This window comes from Morone saxatilis, unplaced genomic scaffold, assembly GCF_004916995.1.
Source record: "Morone saxatilis isolate NCDOM2014 unplaced genomic scaffold, NCSU_SB_2.0 Contig2, whole genome shotgun sequence".
NCBI classification, from domain to species: Eukaryota; Metazoa; Chordata; class Actinopteri; family Moronidae; genus Morone; species Morone saxatilis.
The window spans coordinates 6,418,275-6,435,147 of NW_023339762.1; the positions used below are offsets into that span (position 1 = coordinate 6,418,275).

At 41.5% G+C, this 16,873-nt stretch overlaps 1 protein-coding gene across 1 annotated transcript in view; it reads right to left on the reverse strand.

Moving 5' to 3' along the window:
* Positions 1–16,873, reverse strand: part of met (MET proto-oncogene, receptor tyrosine kinase) — a 65,666-nt gene that overhangs the window by 18,071 nt on the left and 30,722 nt on the right. Inside the window, 8 exon segments of the mRNA XM_035664537.1 lie at positions 1,633–1,842; positions 11,991–12,090; positions 12,500–12,664; positions 13,100–13,236; positions 13,532–13,646; positions 14,245–14,402; positions 15,717–15,893; positions 16,264–16,392. Coding sequence (XP_035520430.1) covers positions 1,633–1,842; positions 11,991–12,090; positions 12,500–12,664; positions 13,100–13,236; positions 13,532–13,646; positions 14,245–14,402; positions 15,717–15,893; positions 16,264–16,392 — 1,191 coding nt within the window.

Genomic DNA, 16,873 nt, shown 5'->3' on the forward strand with positions numbered 1-16,873 from the left:
ACACACACACACACACGGTGCCCTACAAAGCAACACAAACCACTTATTCACCCACTTGCTTGCAATTTGAAAAACACACAAAGACAACACTTGGTAACAAGATCATCCAATACAGTCCTTTTTCAGTATTTTTCCCAGCTGTGGCCGTGACAATACTGTACACACAGCACAGAAGAGTTAATAAACTTATTAAAAAGCCGTCACAGTAATACCAGTCACTCTAAATAAACTGTTACAATTCTAATTGGAAGTGAGATCCTTCTCAGTCTCCCGTGATTTGATGCAGTGATAAGAGCCTGGCCACATGCCAGGATCAACAGCCTGGTTCTTTCGTATTCTGCCATGCTGTTGTGGAGCTGTCAGTCAGAGCTAAATGTTCCTTTATTTATCTGTTATTGGCAACCATTTTGAAGCTAGAGTTATCAGATGGCGCTAAATGAGCCCAGCTTTTGCCCTGCAGGCCACTGCAGGGCAGGGTTATCAGATGGCGTTAAATGTGGCCTGTTTCAGTGCTATGCCTGGTCACATCCCCCCTGGGTAAAAACTAGGGGTTTGTCTGGGCTGAAGGGAGGGATGAAGGGGGGATAGAAGTTGGGTTGGTGGTGGATTTAGAATCGGGGCCAAGGTCACGTCTGGGAAAAGGGAGAAAGAAGAAGAGAAAAAAAAACCCAACCAGGATCCCCTGCGAGAGGTTCAGCACAGCTGCCACAAACCGTCGAGCTGCAGTCAACAAAAAAATGAAAGAAAGAAAAGAGGAGAAATACGTATTTCATTGTGTTCCTAAAACAGGATCTTGGGAATGTGGTGGCTTGTTTGAAAAGCAGCATTAATATGTCAAGAGCTTTGACCTCAGCAGCCAGAACAATGCAAGTCAACAGAGAGAATACATAGAGAGGTATAGCAGTAGAGAGGGGATGGGGAGGTCGGGATGGGGGGTTGAAACGATGGGAAACAGACTCCACTTCCTGTTTTTCTTTCAGTATTGTTTCCTTCCCAACTTGACCTGGAACATGGAGGGCAGTATGTGTAAATGTGTGGATTTGGGTGGCAAAGTGCAGCCACCAGCAGAATCAACATCAACCTGGTTCCAAATTGTGAGTTCATCTCATTCAGAAAAGTTTCTAAAAAGTGCCATGCAGAGTTAAAACATCTAACAAATATTTGGATTTTCTTGATTTTATTAACAAGTAGTACTCTGCAGACCTGCAGTAGTCTTGTTTGTCAGGGTTAGCAGAGTGGTGCAGGGGTGTCAGTATTTCTTGTATTCTGGTTTCTGCTCTTCCTGTTTTGTGAAACCCTTCTTAAGATTTAGAAATTTGCAACAGCGCATAATTAAACATTTTCTTACTTAACAATCTTAAACTGGACCATTAGAGTCTGACTAACTGGCGTTCTGTTAAACAAGACTGAATCTTCACCAAAGGATGCAGTTCTGTAGCTGGCTCACAACTCTGACCTCTAACGTTTGCTGTTCTGTGATATTTCTTCAAACATTACAGTAAATGAGAGACAATAAAAGCAAACAAGTCACAGTTTCCTCTCTTTTAACAACCAACTGTGTTGATTGAGAACTGAGCCTTTTTTTAGCAGTATGACGGAGCTGAAGACGGAGGATTTTTAATGTTGTCTTACCTTGAGCTCCACAATGCTTTTGTTGTCCTTGGAGGTGAGCTTCGGGTCCTGGAAGAGGGGGTCCTCCACGTAGATCAGGTCCCACTGATTCGTGTAGTAGCCGTCCAGGACGAACGCCACCTTGGTGACGACAGGCGGCTGCAGAGCCAGTTTGGCCAGAGAAGGCGTGGTGCACTGAATGGACGTCCGGTTCTCACCATACACACAGCTCTAGAGGAGAGAGGCAACACAGACAGACAAAACGTATAGGTTAGAACAACTGTGCATCCAGTACCTTTGTAAGAGCGAGTTTGACTTTGGCTTGATTTGTTGTTTGTTTGTCAACTGGTCCACTTTCACACTCTTTGCTATTGCAGAGATCTGTGGCAGATTTCCTTGTTAAAGTTCAGGTGTCTATCACCCAATGTATGGGTGGTCACGGCCACATGAGCACAACTAAAGGAAACACGACCATCTGTAGCTGCTGCAACTAATACGAAGAATGAGCTCCCATCTTCTTCTACTGAATTTATTTATGCTCATACCACAGTGACGCATTGTATCTTGTTTTCATGCTAATAAAACAGGGATATAACATGAAATGTGCACGCAAATTACTTTCTTGTGGGAATATGTAGTGTGCATTTGGGTACAATTTATTGGTATGCATCTGGGTTGGGAAATAGTATAACCAAATTTAGATTCTAATAAGATTCAGACAAAACTGTCATTGTGAAAGCTCTCTGCACTTAAAGCAATGTCGAGAAAACACACTGACACACATTTCATTGCTGTAACAGTGCAAAACAATCTACTGACTCCAATTGTTGTTTTTGGGACATTTTGGTCCTTTAAAGTAGGATCATACAAGTGCACACACACACACACACTGTTTGCACAAAGAGTTTATCCACCTCAGCCTCTTAGCTTTCCTACTCCTCCTCCAGGTCTTCCGTCACAGTTTAGAACAACTAGCAGTAATCCTTAGTGGCAGCTTCTTTTATGCTCAATACATTATACGAGACACCGCCTGTCTTTTAGCCACTGAGGTGTTTATGCACTGCCTCAGGGCACAACAGAGTTTCATCCCATGTTGGATTCAGCCCACATAGGCTTCCCAGCTTTTGTGCTCATTAAGACCGCCCAGTGAGAGACAGAAAGCTTAGAAAACATTCAAAGTCCTTTTTGATTGAGGTGTGGCAGAGTTTCATCTTGTCTAGAGAGAAAACAGGCATGTAACGGGGATAGAGGTGCTGGGGTTTACATCTCCTGTGTTCACATTGCAAAGATCTAAACCTTATGTGGCTGCATTAAGGCTTTAAAGGACCAGTGTGTAGGATTTGGCGGTGAAGTTACAGATTGCAACTAACTGAACACCCCTTGTGTCTGTATTTGATGCCCTGGGAATGAGACCATGCTGTGAAGTGTGTAGGAGAGAGAGTGTATGGTGGCAGCGAGAAATGCTAAAGGCCCTATCTACAGCCAGTGTTTGTTTCGTCTGTATTAACATGGCTGACTCCATGGAGCCAATGGCTTATTCTGATGTAATGATTCCTATATTCAGCTGATTATACAATAATAATAAATAATAAAAACGTACCTCTAAATATTATTTTCCATTTCTGCCAATAGATCCTCCTGAATGTTACACACTGGACCTTTAACTGACCTTGTACTGGCTGCTCAAGAGGACTATCTCTTTGAGAGTTGGACTTCATGTCTGTGTTTTCTCATTTGTTTGTGTATTAACATTTTTTGCCATGTATGGGGAAATGCAGCATGCACCGAGCCACAGACTCACATAAGGGAAATTAATTTGTGCAGAAGAAAGTGGAAATGGCAGAAGTCACGTAAGCACTAACAAATATGGGCTGGGTGCTCAGCAACTCAGACACCATATTGATACCTGCAGGTATCTCAGTGATTTTATTTAAACGTTAAGGTTCCTTAAAGTTTATTATGATGGCAAATATAATTGAATTTCATCAACATGCTGATTGCCAAATTTCTTTTAATTATTGTTAATCATTGTGTTATTTTCCCTAGTTGAGCTATATATAGTAAGCCCCAGCTGGAGAGTGGAACACATTGACAGCTGGGCTGAAACATTAGATCTAACTCAAGATTAGAGCTCCAAGTACAAAGTGATCATTGTTTTAAATCTGCCAAAACGTAAAATGTGGCACATCTTACCCGAAAGAAAAATATTCCTACACAAGTGCAAATAAAGGCTTGAAATTCACCAGCAGGAACATGTAGTAAACGTCACACCCTTACACAACGTAGTAAACAGTAAAGTCACTGAGCTGTCCAGAGTTTGACAAATAGAGAGTGGGAGGAAATTTGGGGAGGGAGCCATCTTGTAGGGGAACAGCATCCAAATGGGGGTGTTAGTGGGTTCTGGGACAATGTTCCCAGAAACAAGAAATCAATAGACAGCCTAAAAGGGATATGGAAAACAAATGGGTACTAATCTGAAAGCTGTTGTTGATATTACTTGACATGCAACAGAAAGAGTAAAGACATCTATTAGCCCCTTTTCTCCCTGTCAAGTGCTGTTTCATTTTTGGACCACAGCAGACACCTCCCATTTTTTAGGGGTCCAAAATGTAGGTTCCATATTTCTGTGGGAAAGCTAAGGTGAAAATAAAAAGGGAGGATGAGGTTTAATTATCAGATTGTAGTGGATTCATTATCTAAAGCAAATATCAATGGAAGTGATACAAAAGCCGTTACAAAGTGAGATGGCGTGATATTCCTCTACACAGGTGCACGCGGAACAAACCAGACTCGTTTTTATGCACACTGAGAGATCAATGTTGATATTTGCGCTGTGGTGGCCAATCATACTGTGTTTACTTTTTGGGCTACAAAGGTACATGTGTCCTTGAATCGATCTCCCACGAGGACAGGACGTGGAAAAAAAGGTGTTCGGATCAATGTGCAAATGCCACCTTTAGACTGTTGTTTAGTGAGTGGGCATTAGTCTAGTAGTAGTTTTTGTTTTCATTTAATTGACTCATTTACAAAGCATGACTGATACTGAGGGAGGAGGGAGGGAGGGGGTTGGTATTTATGATCCTACTGGATGTACTGGCTATAGTACAGATTAACAAAGGCACACATTAGTGTTTTGCTTTGTGAGCTGCAAACAAAAAGTCGCGTGCTTTGCATGTCAGTTAAAGGTCTCTCCTTCTAGAGAACAAGAGTTGGAGTACTATTACATAGCAAATATGTAACTTTGTTTTTTTCTTACATTGAAGACAAACATCAACTCAGTGTGCTCATGCGCAGCAAAGTATTGAGCAGGCTTTAAACTCGGCTTGAAAACAACTTTCATTCTCCTGACCCTTTTCAGCAAATTCACTTAGCCTACCAAAAGACAGTCATAGAAGGCAGAATAGGCCTTTAAGACCCTTTCCCCCGAATTATTGTAGCTTCCTATTATAAGTTACTGTAAGCGATAGGGTCTAACACACTACTTTCTGACAAAAAATGTTATTTGTATTTTGTCTATGTCTTTTTGTAATACTTTTTATTCCATTAGGTTTAGGTTTAGCTATGTTTCATATTTTCACTTTGTGAAACAAAAGAAGAAATACAGACCCTTAGGCTAGACATATGTCCACAAATTTGGAAATGTTCCTTCAGCTTCACAGGTGGGTTAAAACAAATCATAGTAAATCTCAACACATATAATAATAAATACCACAACATGCACACATTATTGCATTAGACTTTTGTTCTTGGTTGCTGCCACAGCTTTAGAGTGTCTCAGCTTCATGAATCCTTTAAACCAATTAGACCAATTGGTAAACGCTGCACGATGGACTACGGTCTGTAAAGTTTGTTATGCTACATAAAAAACTTCAAATCTGACTTCCAACACATTGACTGATATCTGACTCCTTGGAGAGCCACTCTGACTACAGTAGCAGCAGATCTGTCAAAGTACTGCTGAAACTTCCTCATACACTTCCAACATGACTCCCCAGTGAGCTATAGCAGCCCAGATGGACACACACGAACACACACTCAAAGTTACGTGCATCCAAAAATGACGTGCAACCACAAATTGAACACAAGCATAAAGCAAAACACATTTTAAACACAGACCTGCCTACAGAATGCGTGTGTGTCTATAAGTGTGAGGGTAGCGTTGCCAAACAAAGGCAATCCAATTAACCTCCCTCCTCCAAACACCAATAAGGAGTGAGTAGAACCGGGACTGTAGGGTAAACCTCCTCCTCCACCCCTCTCCCAGGGGTACAGCGAAAGGAAAAATATCCTGTGAATTAGTGGAAACCTCAGTCAGTTTCATTGTTCAGTGGATGTCTCCTCTTATTTGAGAAAGAGGAGGTGAAGGGCTGTAGGTTGGGAGCAGCTGTAAATACAATCTCTCTGAGAGCTGGGTAGCGAGCTGGCCGGGAGGTTTACTGTGGGGTGATGAGAGAACCAGCGATCCCAAAAACTCTGCCGTCCCTGAAGGATCATTAGTGTAACAGCCTGCGAAAAAGCCAAGTCATAACGGAGCTCCCACGTACAAATTTGCTTGTCAAATCTAGAGTGATTTATACCAGCGGAGTTTTCTGCTGTTTCCTACCATGCTGAATTGTACTATTATTTGCTTTGGATTTAAAGTCTCCAGTTCAGCTGTGTCTTTGCTTATTATCTTGATTTTTTAGGTGTAAATTTCACTCCTTCCTCTTGTGCATCACAACTGTACTTGCACATCATGTGTTTTGCATCTAGCCCTTTTTACAACTTAATGCTTCCTCTCTGTTTAAGTCAATGTTTTACCACTGTTCAAATGAGCAACACAAGTGTGCAAATGACTGACCACATACAGCCGTTGTGTTCATGTTTGCAGAATCCAACTTTTTGTAATAATGTCTTATGATATGCATATAAAAACACTTCATGGCACACGAGGGCTCTCTCTTTTGCCATTGTTAGTACGCCAAAAACAGACACATTAAAAGTTATAAACTACTAATCTACAAGAGGTAAGACAAGGGAATGTGCCAGTTTCCAGATTAAATGACCTCTTTATAGGTAGTTGTGTGTTTAGCTGTATTTTTATGGAGTGTCCCTCCATAAAACGGGTGATGCAGAAGACATTAATGTCACAAATAAATGATGTACAACTGTCCAACATGAGAACAAAAGGAATGCCCTTTGTTTTATTGCAGATGTTGGTGATGCAAGTATGTAACATGCTTAACAAAATGTCCTACCATTTATTTGTATATTTATGCAATACAATATTTATTCAACAGGTTTGAAACCTGGTAGAATTATTTTTAACCCACAGAGCAATAGGTAATACTTTAACTGAGGCCGAAACATGAAAACACTGCCAGATTAATGTGCTCATATGACAGCAGGTACACGTTTTTTTGACAGCCACTGTCCTATTTTACACTAATAAATTTATACCGATTCACACTGGTACTGCTCAAACACAGTCTTGTCTTCTGATTGCCAATGAGCAGCTCTACTGGAAGCAGTTGGCACTCTGAATGCAGGCGACAGGTGTCTGGTTATGGCGAAGCCTCTAGTTAAACCAAACTATCTGTGATGGTGCAGCCTGGCAAAGCAACACTGGTACTGTGTGAAGAACTCTACTCCCTGAGGTTTGTGGGGTTTGTGAGGTTTGTTTTTTTTTTTTCTGTTTTTTTGTGTATGTGCAGCCCCCCTTTGGCTTTGTGACCATGCCAGCTTTTCACGACACATCGTAAAAAAAAAATCTCTTTCATGTTTGTGGGAAAGCTGAGATTGGCTGAGACCAGGCTTTACTGGAGATCTGAGAAGCAGATATCAAGTCAACACTGGATGTTTTTTTTTTCTTTTTCGTGCTCTGGCCCCAGCTGAAACCCCTGAACCTCTGCTGTTGGCTTTTAGCAAGTCTTGGTTTCCTCCTCTCTCCAACCTGCTTTGGTGTGAAGATCTCATAGATGGTTGCCTGACTGGAGAACACATTTTGCAAACTGAACGGATCGTCGTCATTCAGCTGCTGTGGCTTCTTGTTGGAAACTAAACCAATCGCACGGCCGTCATTTAGGTTTTTGAACGCAGCTCTGGAGACATGACAGGCTGGCTCACATTACCCAGATTGCCGTTCTGCTGGTGATGGAAACCTCTGGGCTGTCCGTTTATGAAAGATCCTTGCCTCTATTTTGAGGGGTTAAGACAATAAGACACTTACACTGTCCCTTCCCAGGCTGAGCCCTAACTCATCCCGTTTACTGGAAGGAATTTAACAGGCGACAGCTGGGGCCCTACGGGGCATGATCCCATCCTAAATCATTAGCAATGATAGCCTTATTTTATACAGGCTGCTCACTTCATGCTCTCTTTCTCTCTCTAGGATGGAATTTGTTTTTGCCATTCCACTCTGGTCTGTTATTCCAATTTAAAATGAACAATAAACTTACAGGGCAAGGGTTGGCTTCAACACGCTGTCTTCCAGGCATTCTAGAGCTATTCTTTCTCCACACCTTAACGGAGAGGGTTTAAAAACGTTTTCAAAGTAAAAAAAAAACTTGCATGGGTTTAAAGACAGTCACAGCATGTTATTGACTTGAAAGTAAACTGAACCCTGACTGTCGTGGTGTGAACCCCCTGATGCTGGAGCAAAAATGGATACATAAAGGACATGTAACAATGACCCCGTTCATCTAACATTACAGGTGAAATTACAACAAGTAAACTTGTCTGTAAATTTCAAGCACAATTCAGAATAAGCCGAAACTGAAGACCATATTTGTAACTATGAAAATGTAATTGATAAAAAACTGTTTAATGATATTACATCTTGGGCACAGAAAATAATTGTCTCTGTATGGCTGAATGGCAAGTGTCACCCGAAACACAGTTCCAGTTTGTTAACTATCGTGCTGTTACAGTAAACTGCACGCAACCATAGAAACAATGCTTCTGTTTTGTCCTTACTCACTGATGAAACAGACCTAATGTTGCAGCAAACTAGATGTTATGAGAGCAGCATGGCAAAATTAGGTGAGGCTGGCAGAGAATACCGGCAGTGGTTAAGTTAGATGGCATTGTGGTTCAAAGTTAAAATATTTTAACATTTTGTTACGCAACTCCCCCACAAAAAGAGGTAATGTGCAGTCTGGTGCTAATAGTTAATAAATTACATGAAAAATATACACAAAATGTAATAATTTTATTCTATATATTTTATTCCATATATACCATCACCACTGAAATTGTAAGGGGTGTTTTGTTCTTCCATCCTGCCATTCTGTCTGAGGGGTTGTTTGTTTTTCCCATACTGTCCAGAAGGTGCTGTCTGCCTGAATCCATGTGAGTACAGCATAACCATGAGTTAAACTGACTACAAACAAAAAAACAAACATCATAGCTTCACTTTCTGCCAGTAGCTATGGTCTAAGAAATACAAAAAATTTGAATTATTTTTTATTTGTACACACTTTGTTGTGTATGATCACTTAAAGGGCCTTGTATGTAATAAAAACAACTGTTTACAACCTTTAAAATATCCAGTTTGCCTGACCCTTTGTGACCTTTAAACTGCAGCAACAATCTCCTATTTGTGTTGACCCTCAGAGCATTTCTACTGGGTCAGCTGGGAGTTTAAAAGTGCCCGAAGGTGCCTTGATAGCAACTGCTGAGGGAGGGTGGCAGTGGCATATGCAAATCCAGATACTTTCTAGGTGGATCAGGGATTCGAACCAGCAATTTTTGGATCATAAGCCTAATTTCAAAGTCCTCAAGCTGCATCTGTTCACGCTGTTTGTGTGAAACGAAGCCTGAGCTCCCCAGAGGCCCATCAACCACTGACCTGAACACAGGTCAATGACCAGGGAAAGGGAAACTGAAAGATGAGACACTGCAGGGAGTGTGTGTGCGTGTGTGTGTGTGTGTCTGTGCGAGAGAAAGAGAGACAAACAGGGGAGGAAAGACAGATCCGAGATAAAGGGATATTGTATAACATTTGAGATGGAAGTCTTATTCCATGAGTGTATGAGTTTGTGGGTGTATGTCTGTGTGTGTATTTACTGAGCGCATTATGGTCTCATGACTGAACCCGCAGCAGCGTGTGCCTTAGGATGACAGATAACATCATTACAAAGCACTGCTTGTCCTCAAACCGCCTCCCAAAGGCAAACATCACACACACGAACAACACACCTTCACTTTGAAAAAAGGTGCTGTTTGTTTACAACTCAGTAAGAAATATATCACCTTCACTATGAAATACTATTCACTCTCTGTTGAAGCTACTTTAATCTTCTAATAAGACAAGGAAGTTGTTAAAAGTCCCTAAAAATGCTCAATGTCTCAAAATTGGTGAATCACCACGTTTATAGAGAAGAAGTTGCTTAAATAAAAAAAGTTGGAGCAGTTCTGCCTGTGGCCACATATTTTTCTGTTTCAGTCCAGCTAATGTAAGGCAGATCTCGATAAGAGGTTAAATTACTTCTTCACATGGAGAATTTGTGCTGTTCAATCGATGAAAATGCGCGCTCTTTTCTTTCAAAGGATGTGGTATCATTTCAGCAACAACTGCAATGAAACCCAAACTGTGAGAGTGAGAGGGTCAGTAAGTTCACATAGAGGGAAGCCATGGTGGGTAGTTTCTGTAGTCAGTATTATTACTTCAGACAACACTGGCTGCAAAATAAAAACTTCAGTAGTATTGCACACCCCTGGCCAAAGGTTTTTTGTTCCTGAATGTTGTGTCAGTGTTATGAAGTGGGGGTCTACATCTTCCTATGGAGTTTTATATTCAGTTGTTATGGAATTTCTGAAAAACAGAGACAGAGAGAAGCAGAGCAAAACTCTGCATATTATCAGATAATCTCAGATATTTCCTTACAAGTTTCAATGCTTAAAGAATATTTCAACCTAACAGATTGTTTTCACAGCAGCCATTTTGACATGAAATAGTAGGGTAAACAGTGTTGCTGTGTGCTGTGAAAAAGATCTATTCCAATAGAAATCACCTTGTGTGAAATATTTTCTAGAAATGAGGGCCTTGAGTATCTTGAAACATGTAAGAATAAGGGAGATCTCTGTGCTAGAATCAAGAAAAACAAGTCAAGCGAGATTTTGGAGGGAAAACAAGTCTTATGATCCTGTGCACTTATTTAAGAAAATAAAACTTTAAAAACTCATTGTGCAGTCATTCTTCTCTGCATCTATGATTCTACAATATCTGATACAATACAGGAGCTATAGCTTTCACTTGTCCAGGTCCTAATGCCTGGGATCCGCCAGTAGCACTGATGAAACCACAAAATGTCTTCCTGACTAAAAAAAGCAAGTCCTGTTGCCTTTGACTCATGACCTGGATGACTGAGAATCTGCACAGACTCGTAAATGACATCTTATATACATTTAACACCTTTTTAAGGCTCCTTATAATGAAGCTACATCAACTGCAGACATTTTAAGGGCCTGCAGACAGCGTGGTGAAAACCTGGTGAGTGTCAGGGTCGGATAATTTAAAACACCTCCGGGCCGTCGCTGTAAAGGCCAGCCGGTCTAATGGAGCGATGACGTGCTTCAAGCATGTCTGTGTGTATCATTTTCCTGCAATAAGTAGAATAAAGTCTGACGGAGGTGAGGAGAGCCAGAGCATCCAAAAGTCCTCGCTCTGCTACTGTGCCTGAGTCAGAGGTGACAGCTGGATCCTACAGATCAGACTGTGGATTTTCCATTTCCTTTCTTCTTGTGTTGACACTTTAGCTCTTTTCCATTGTCAAGAACTATTTTTTCTTCTAGATGGTTTTAAGAGGGCATTAGTATGTATAATGACAATACCATGCATGTGACAGCAAATCATTTGAAAAAGAATTATTCCATGTTGCCTGCTGTTCATCATGTGATATTTCTAGTGTTCCTTTAAGCAAACAGACCAAGGATAGAAGGAGCAACAGGAACTAAACTAAGAAACTAAATCAGGAACTAAAAGTTATTTTGCCTGACTCATGTTTATGCATCTCAAGATCGACAAAGATTAAACAATGGTTTTATTTATCTAAGTCAATTTATTGTTTGAACAGGTGGAAGGAGACACACAGAGTCGAACTGACTGACACGCCTGTCTCCAAAGTAGCACCGATCCGTTCTGTGTGCCTTCTGATAGTTGTTATTTCTCTCTCTGCACAAATGTAGTTTCAATGTTAGAAGCATTAAAAGAAATTCCCATCGCAAGTGCACATATGCATATGTTTCCACAAGTAAAATATTTCTCAGAGAGGCTCTAGACTGTAGATGGGTATTGTTTTTGCTTAAGTGAGACTTAAACCTAACTCAGATTGTGCAGACTTTGTAATCCAAATGATGGATGGCTCATTTTGAGATACGAAACCCTATCTTGTACTCACCACATGAAACACCTCAGCATCCTGACCGGTGGTGAGGACCATCTGGGGCTGGAGGCCGGACTGGAGGTGGAAGCCATGAGCCGCCACCGTGCAGCCTCCGCTACAGTGAGGGGGATGAGAACGGATGTTATAGCATCAGCATCAGACAGAGACACAGGAGATCCCCACTGGGACGGACCTGCTGTTAGCGTTAGCAGTTTAGCCACTCGTCACCTCCTACTCATTTCCTCCTGCTGTAAAACTAAAGCATTAATCTGTCTCGGCTCATCTACAAATATGCTAAGTCAAACTCGCCCTCGCTTCCTCTCTCTCGCTCCCCCTTTTAGTGAAGAAACATGCAAGAACTCAAATTTGAATGAAATTGCTCGAGCTGACGTTGACAGGGAGTGATATCCAAACCATTTCTGAAAAGCAGGTCAGTGCTCCACGCAGATGTGGAGAATAGCACGCTGTGGATGAGAACTGAAGTACCGCCTGCTAACCCCATTCTGAATGAATAGAACTCCAACCTGACGAAGGACCGCGAGGGCTGGATACTGCTGATGATGGGATCTTGGTTGTAGGTGAACAGGACAGGGGCGGGGCGCTCCACCGAATCCACCGTCAGCTTCACGGGTTGCTTGGATGGAAAAGCGTGCGGAGGCGTCTTACAGGTCACCATGTTAGACGACAAGCTGATGGTGGAGATCGGGTTGGGGGGGTGGGGTAAGGGAAATGAGTAAACACACAGGGCATATTGTAGGGTTAGTATGTACAGTGGTAGGTATTGTTCAAGCCCCTATTCATGCATTTCTCTTGCATTAGTCCTGCAGATAATTCCTGATTCCTGCCTGAGCGGGAAAAGAATGGGAAAAACAAGACGAGAAAAACAATTAATCAAACCTCCAGTTACTAAATTATACTAATGTCAAGGGACATTTGAGTATGTTAACAAAAACAATTAGTAGCACATACTGTACAATGCAACCTCCCTAGTTGCTTTAAAAGAAATAAGAAAACAGCCAAGCTTGAGTTTGGAGAGCTTTTTCTTTTATGCAGTGGGTGAGGAAAAGAAAGTGAGAAAAAGAAAAGAAACAAAAAAGAAAGGATAAGAATATAACTGAACTGACCTCTGGATCTTACAGGCTGCTTTTCCTATCATCACCTCTCGTTTGTTTCCAGTGTCCAGGAAGGATCCTCTGATGGTCAGCATGGTGTTTCCGGACTTGGGCCCGAATGTCGGGAATATTTCATCAATCACCGGGTCCTGGATGGAGAGACCAGACCAGATACTTTCAATAACTCTAATGTTTAGATATAAGTTTTGCTTAAAAAATCTGTTGAAATTGACCACGAGTACAGTAAGAACTGTAGAACCACAGTCAAAGCTTGACATTTATACAAGTGTGAAGTCGGTATCAATGTGTACCACCTTTCACATCTATATGATTGTTTCTTTTTTTACATGATGTGAAACAAACAGAATCATAAATCACTTGCACAAAATACACAGATTTTTCAAAAAAGTGTAATCAAAAGGAAGTTAAAAACACCATTCTTACCACAAAAGTAAAGCCCTCCATCTTGGCTACCTTGTGGCCACTGGTGACCTTCACTGTGTTTCCTGATGGGGTGAAATTCCCACTGAACACTGGGGAACACTGAATCTCAGTCCACCTAAACACATCCCCCCCCAAAAACACAACACAGACAAGGCATTATACCCTGCCACAGCCACCAAGCATTTATCCTAATTCAATGATGATATACTGCACAGAGGCCATCTTCATCTGGGATTCGGTGGGTGGTGTTTTTATTTTTTCTCCACAGTTTGTAATGAGGTTGTTTGTAGCGAAAGGGACTTTTGAATGGGACGTGGTCCCAGTGGATTTGGGAGAGTGGAAAGTCTGGATGCAGTGATTTTTCCCAGCAATTTTTCAGTTAGCGGAGTCATGTGATGAATGCAGCAGGCTGCGGGACGGGGGGGGGCGTCTTAACATTCTTTCTTCAACACAATAACCCCTATCAAATCTACTCTGCCCCTATAGCCCGCCAGTGTACGGGTCCCTTTATCTCGTAACCACCCGCCACTTAACACACACTCTGTCTCTCTCTGCCTTGGCTTTTCAGATACTGTGCAGGAACAGTGCTCATACAATAACATGCACACTGACATCAACAACGTCCATCAAAACACACACAGGCACGTGATGTATTTTGCGAGGTTGTAAAAGCTGTATGCTCCCTCAACCAAACAAAACAAACACACACACACCTGCTGATTCTGTCTTGTTTGGGCAGTTTGCACAGGGCTCCTGCCACCTCCACTGTTACCAGAGCGGCATTGAAGTTCTCTGTTTTGTCGAAACCGAAGTTGCGCCCGCACATCGTCACCACTGTAGAGCCTCGTATTGGTCCAGAGGTCGGGAAAACCTAATGCACGCACAAGGAATATTTACATTTTAAACACTGACTCGATACTTTGAGATCATAATAAACGTTTAGGACTATAAAATACAGTATCATTACCATGGTATGATTCAACATCATCAACAAGTCCATGGTCAGCATTATTGGTCTGGACTAACGTTTCTTCCAATCAACACAACCTTTGCCATAAATTCTGTGCTTCCTGTTTCGAAGAGGATGTTGTTGCTGGCGCACCTGCCTTTCCCTGGTGTTGTTCCAGGTGTATTTGTTTTCTCCTTGTCCTTACTGACAGGTCTTAAACTATGTTTTGATGATATAATGTGACTTTCCCCTTAGCCTTTCCCTCCTTGCACCATCTGCCATCTCAAGGATCTTTGAACCTATTTGATCTGTAACTACAGTGCACTCTGTCTGTTCTATGCTACATATCAGTGTGCCTTTGTGCTGTAAAGCATCATAAAACTACTGAAAGCAATCCAATTAATGACAATTGTAAATTAGTCATCAGAGAGTCTGGTAGATTAGTTTCTAAAATGCATTTCTTCTTAAAAGCAGTTTGTTATTGCTCATTGTTAATTTGTTTATTCCTAATATCTACTTTTTAGGTTTCATTTCACCTTTATTTAGCCATTTAACTGATTTACCTGTCATATGTTGTAAGTGATACAGATGAGGGTATCCTAGCATGAAATTTAAGTCAACTAAATTACGACACTCACTGATAACATCCAATAAATAAGCGTTGTGTAAGAAACATCCATGCAACCTCTCTGCAGTGAGTTACAGCTCTTTTTATAATGTTGCCTGTTAGACCAGACCCAGAGGAAGTTTTTACCGGTTCTTGTCCTGTTAACCCTTTTTTTGCATTTAGGGCATTGAAGGTAGCTTTTTTTGTGTTTTTATATGGAGTCAACCTAACAGCATGGGGTGCAGCATTAGAGTCAGCAGAAAAGAAACACCACCCACACTGAGCTCAGTAAAGTCTCACAATGTCAGAGCAGTGTTAAATAGGATGGTGCTGCTGTAAAAGGACTGCTATTCCAGGAAGATAACAAGATTCACCAGACAGGTTACATGAGCTATTTTTGGAAGGAGGGAAGTGCGCCAGAGAGTTTGAACAAAGTTGGAAGCTGGCATGTTGTGATCGCATAGGTGTCCTGGCATACTGACGTAGTGGAAAGCTGTGTAGTTTAGGTTTAGGTTCAAGTTATTTGCACAGTGCAAACAATGGCCAATTTATACTTCCAAAAATATATTCCCAAAATAGTGGCTAGTGAACAATGAGAAAAAAGTACACTGATGTATGACTGTGGCTACCTTGGTGATGATAGGTGTGCAGTACTCCTGGGTCCAGAGGGAGGTGGAGGGACATTGGTTGGCTCTAGTGCAGCGTCCATCACACCAGCCACATTCTGTCACCGGCGACGACACCAAACAGGAAGTACAGGTGCTCAGCTGATCACAGCCGGGGCCAATCAGAGGGACCTTAGTGATCTAGCAAGAGGACAGAAAGCATAACGTAACATTTCTTCACCTTTGTAAAAAGACAGTGTCAGACAGAAATAGAGAAACAAGAAGAAACCAAAAAGTTTGGGTTGAACCCTTGTGGTAAACCTCTAGCATTATTCTCTTGTATCTATTGGCTTTGCTCTGCTGTTTATTTGCTTTCCAGAAAAATTTTGTAATCATCTTTACTGCAAGAAATTCATCAGGATCATGTTTTTGTTATGGTTCTAAGATGAACACAGGACAGTCTTAGTAAAATATAAGGTAAAATGTTTTCTACATGGAACAACACTCTTCTCAACCCTCTTCCCAGGAGATAGGGAGATAACCAAAAAGCACCAGAAGGTTCCAAGCCCACCTTGTTTCCTGTGGCCATTAGCAGGGCTCCCTCAGAGTGGTCAGCATCCAGCAGCGTTACACTGGCAGAGATGGGTCTCGAGTCCAGGCGGATGTTTACATGGGGAGAGGCAACTCGGGAAAACAGCACCTGAAGGATGGAGGAAACGTTATTGCAATGATCTTAAAAGGCGCATTTGTTAATGATCCACTCCAGACATGTATGGTGGACACAAGATTTCTCCTACTTCAACTGTAAAGTCCATTTCTCAGATGGATGTACACTGGTGGCTATCAAGTACATATCTACATCACACTTGTATCCCGATTGCCTATGCAGAACCAGGACTGAAACCAAAACTATTAGGTGATGGTCCAGTATTTACAATGATACACACATCGCAAACTTTCCACTTTTTAGCAGAATGAATGATAAAACAAGGGCATACTACGTGCAACATACATCATTCTGAACAGTGATGAACAAGCTCAAACATAAAACAAGAAAAACATGTTTGAGTGGGGGGTGACTTTAATGTAGCAGCAACACCACTGTCAAACCTTATAGCTTATATCTTTAGCTGAGAATGAACTGAGAAGAGTAATAGTCACTTTGTCATATTAGAAAAAGA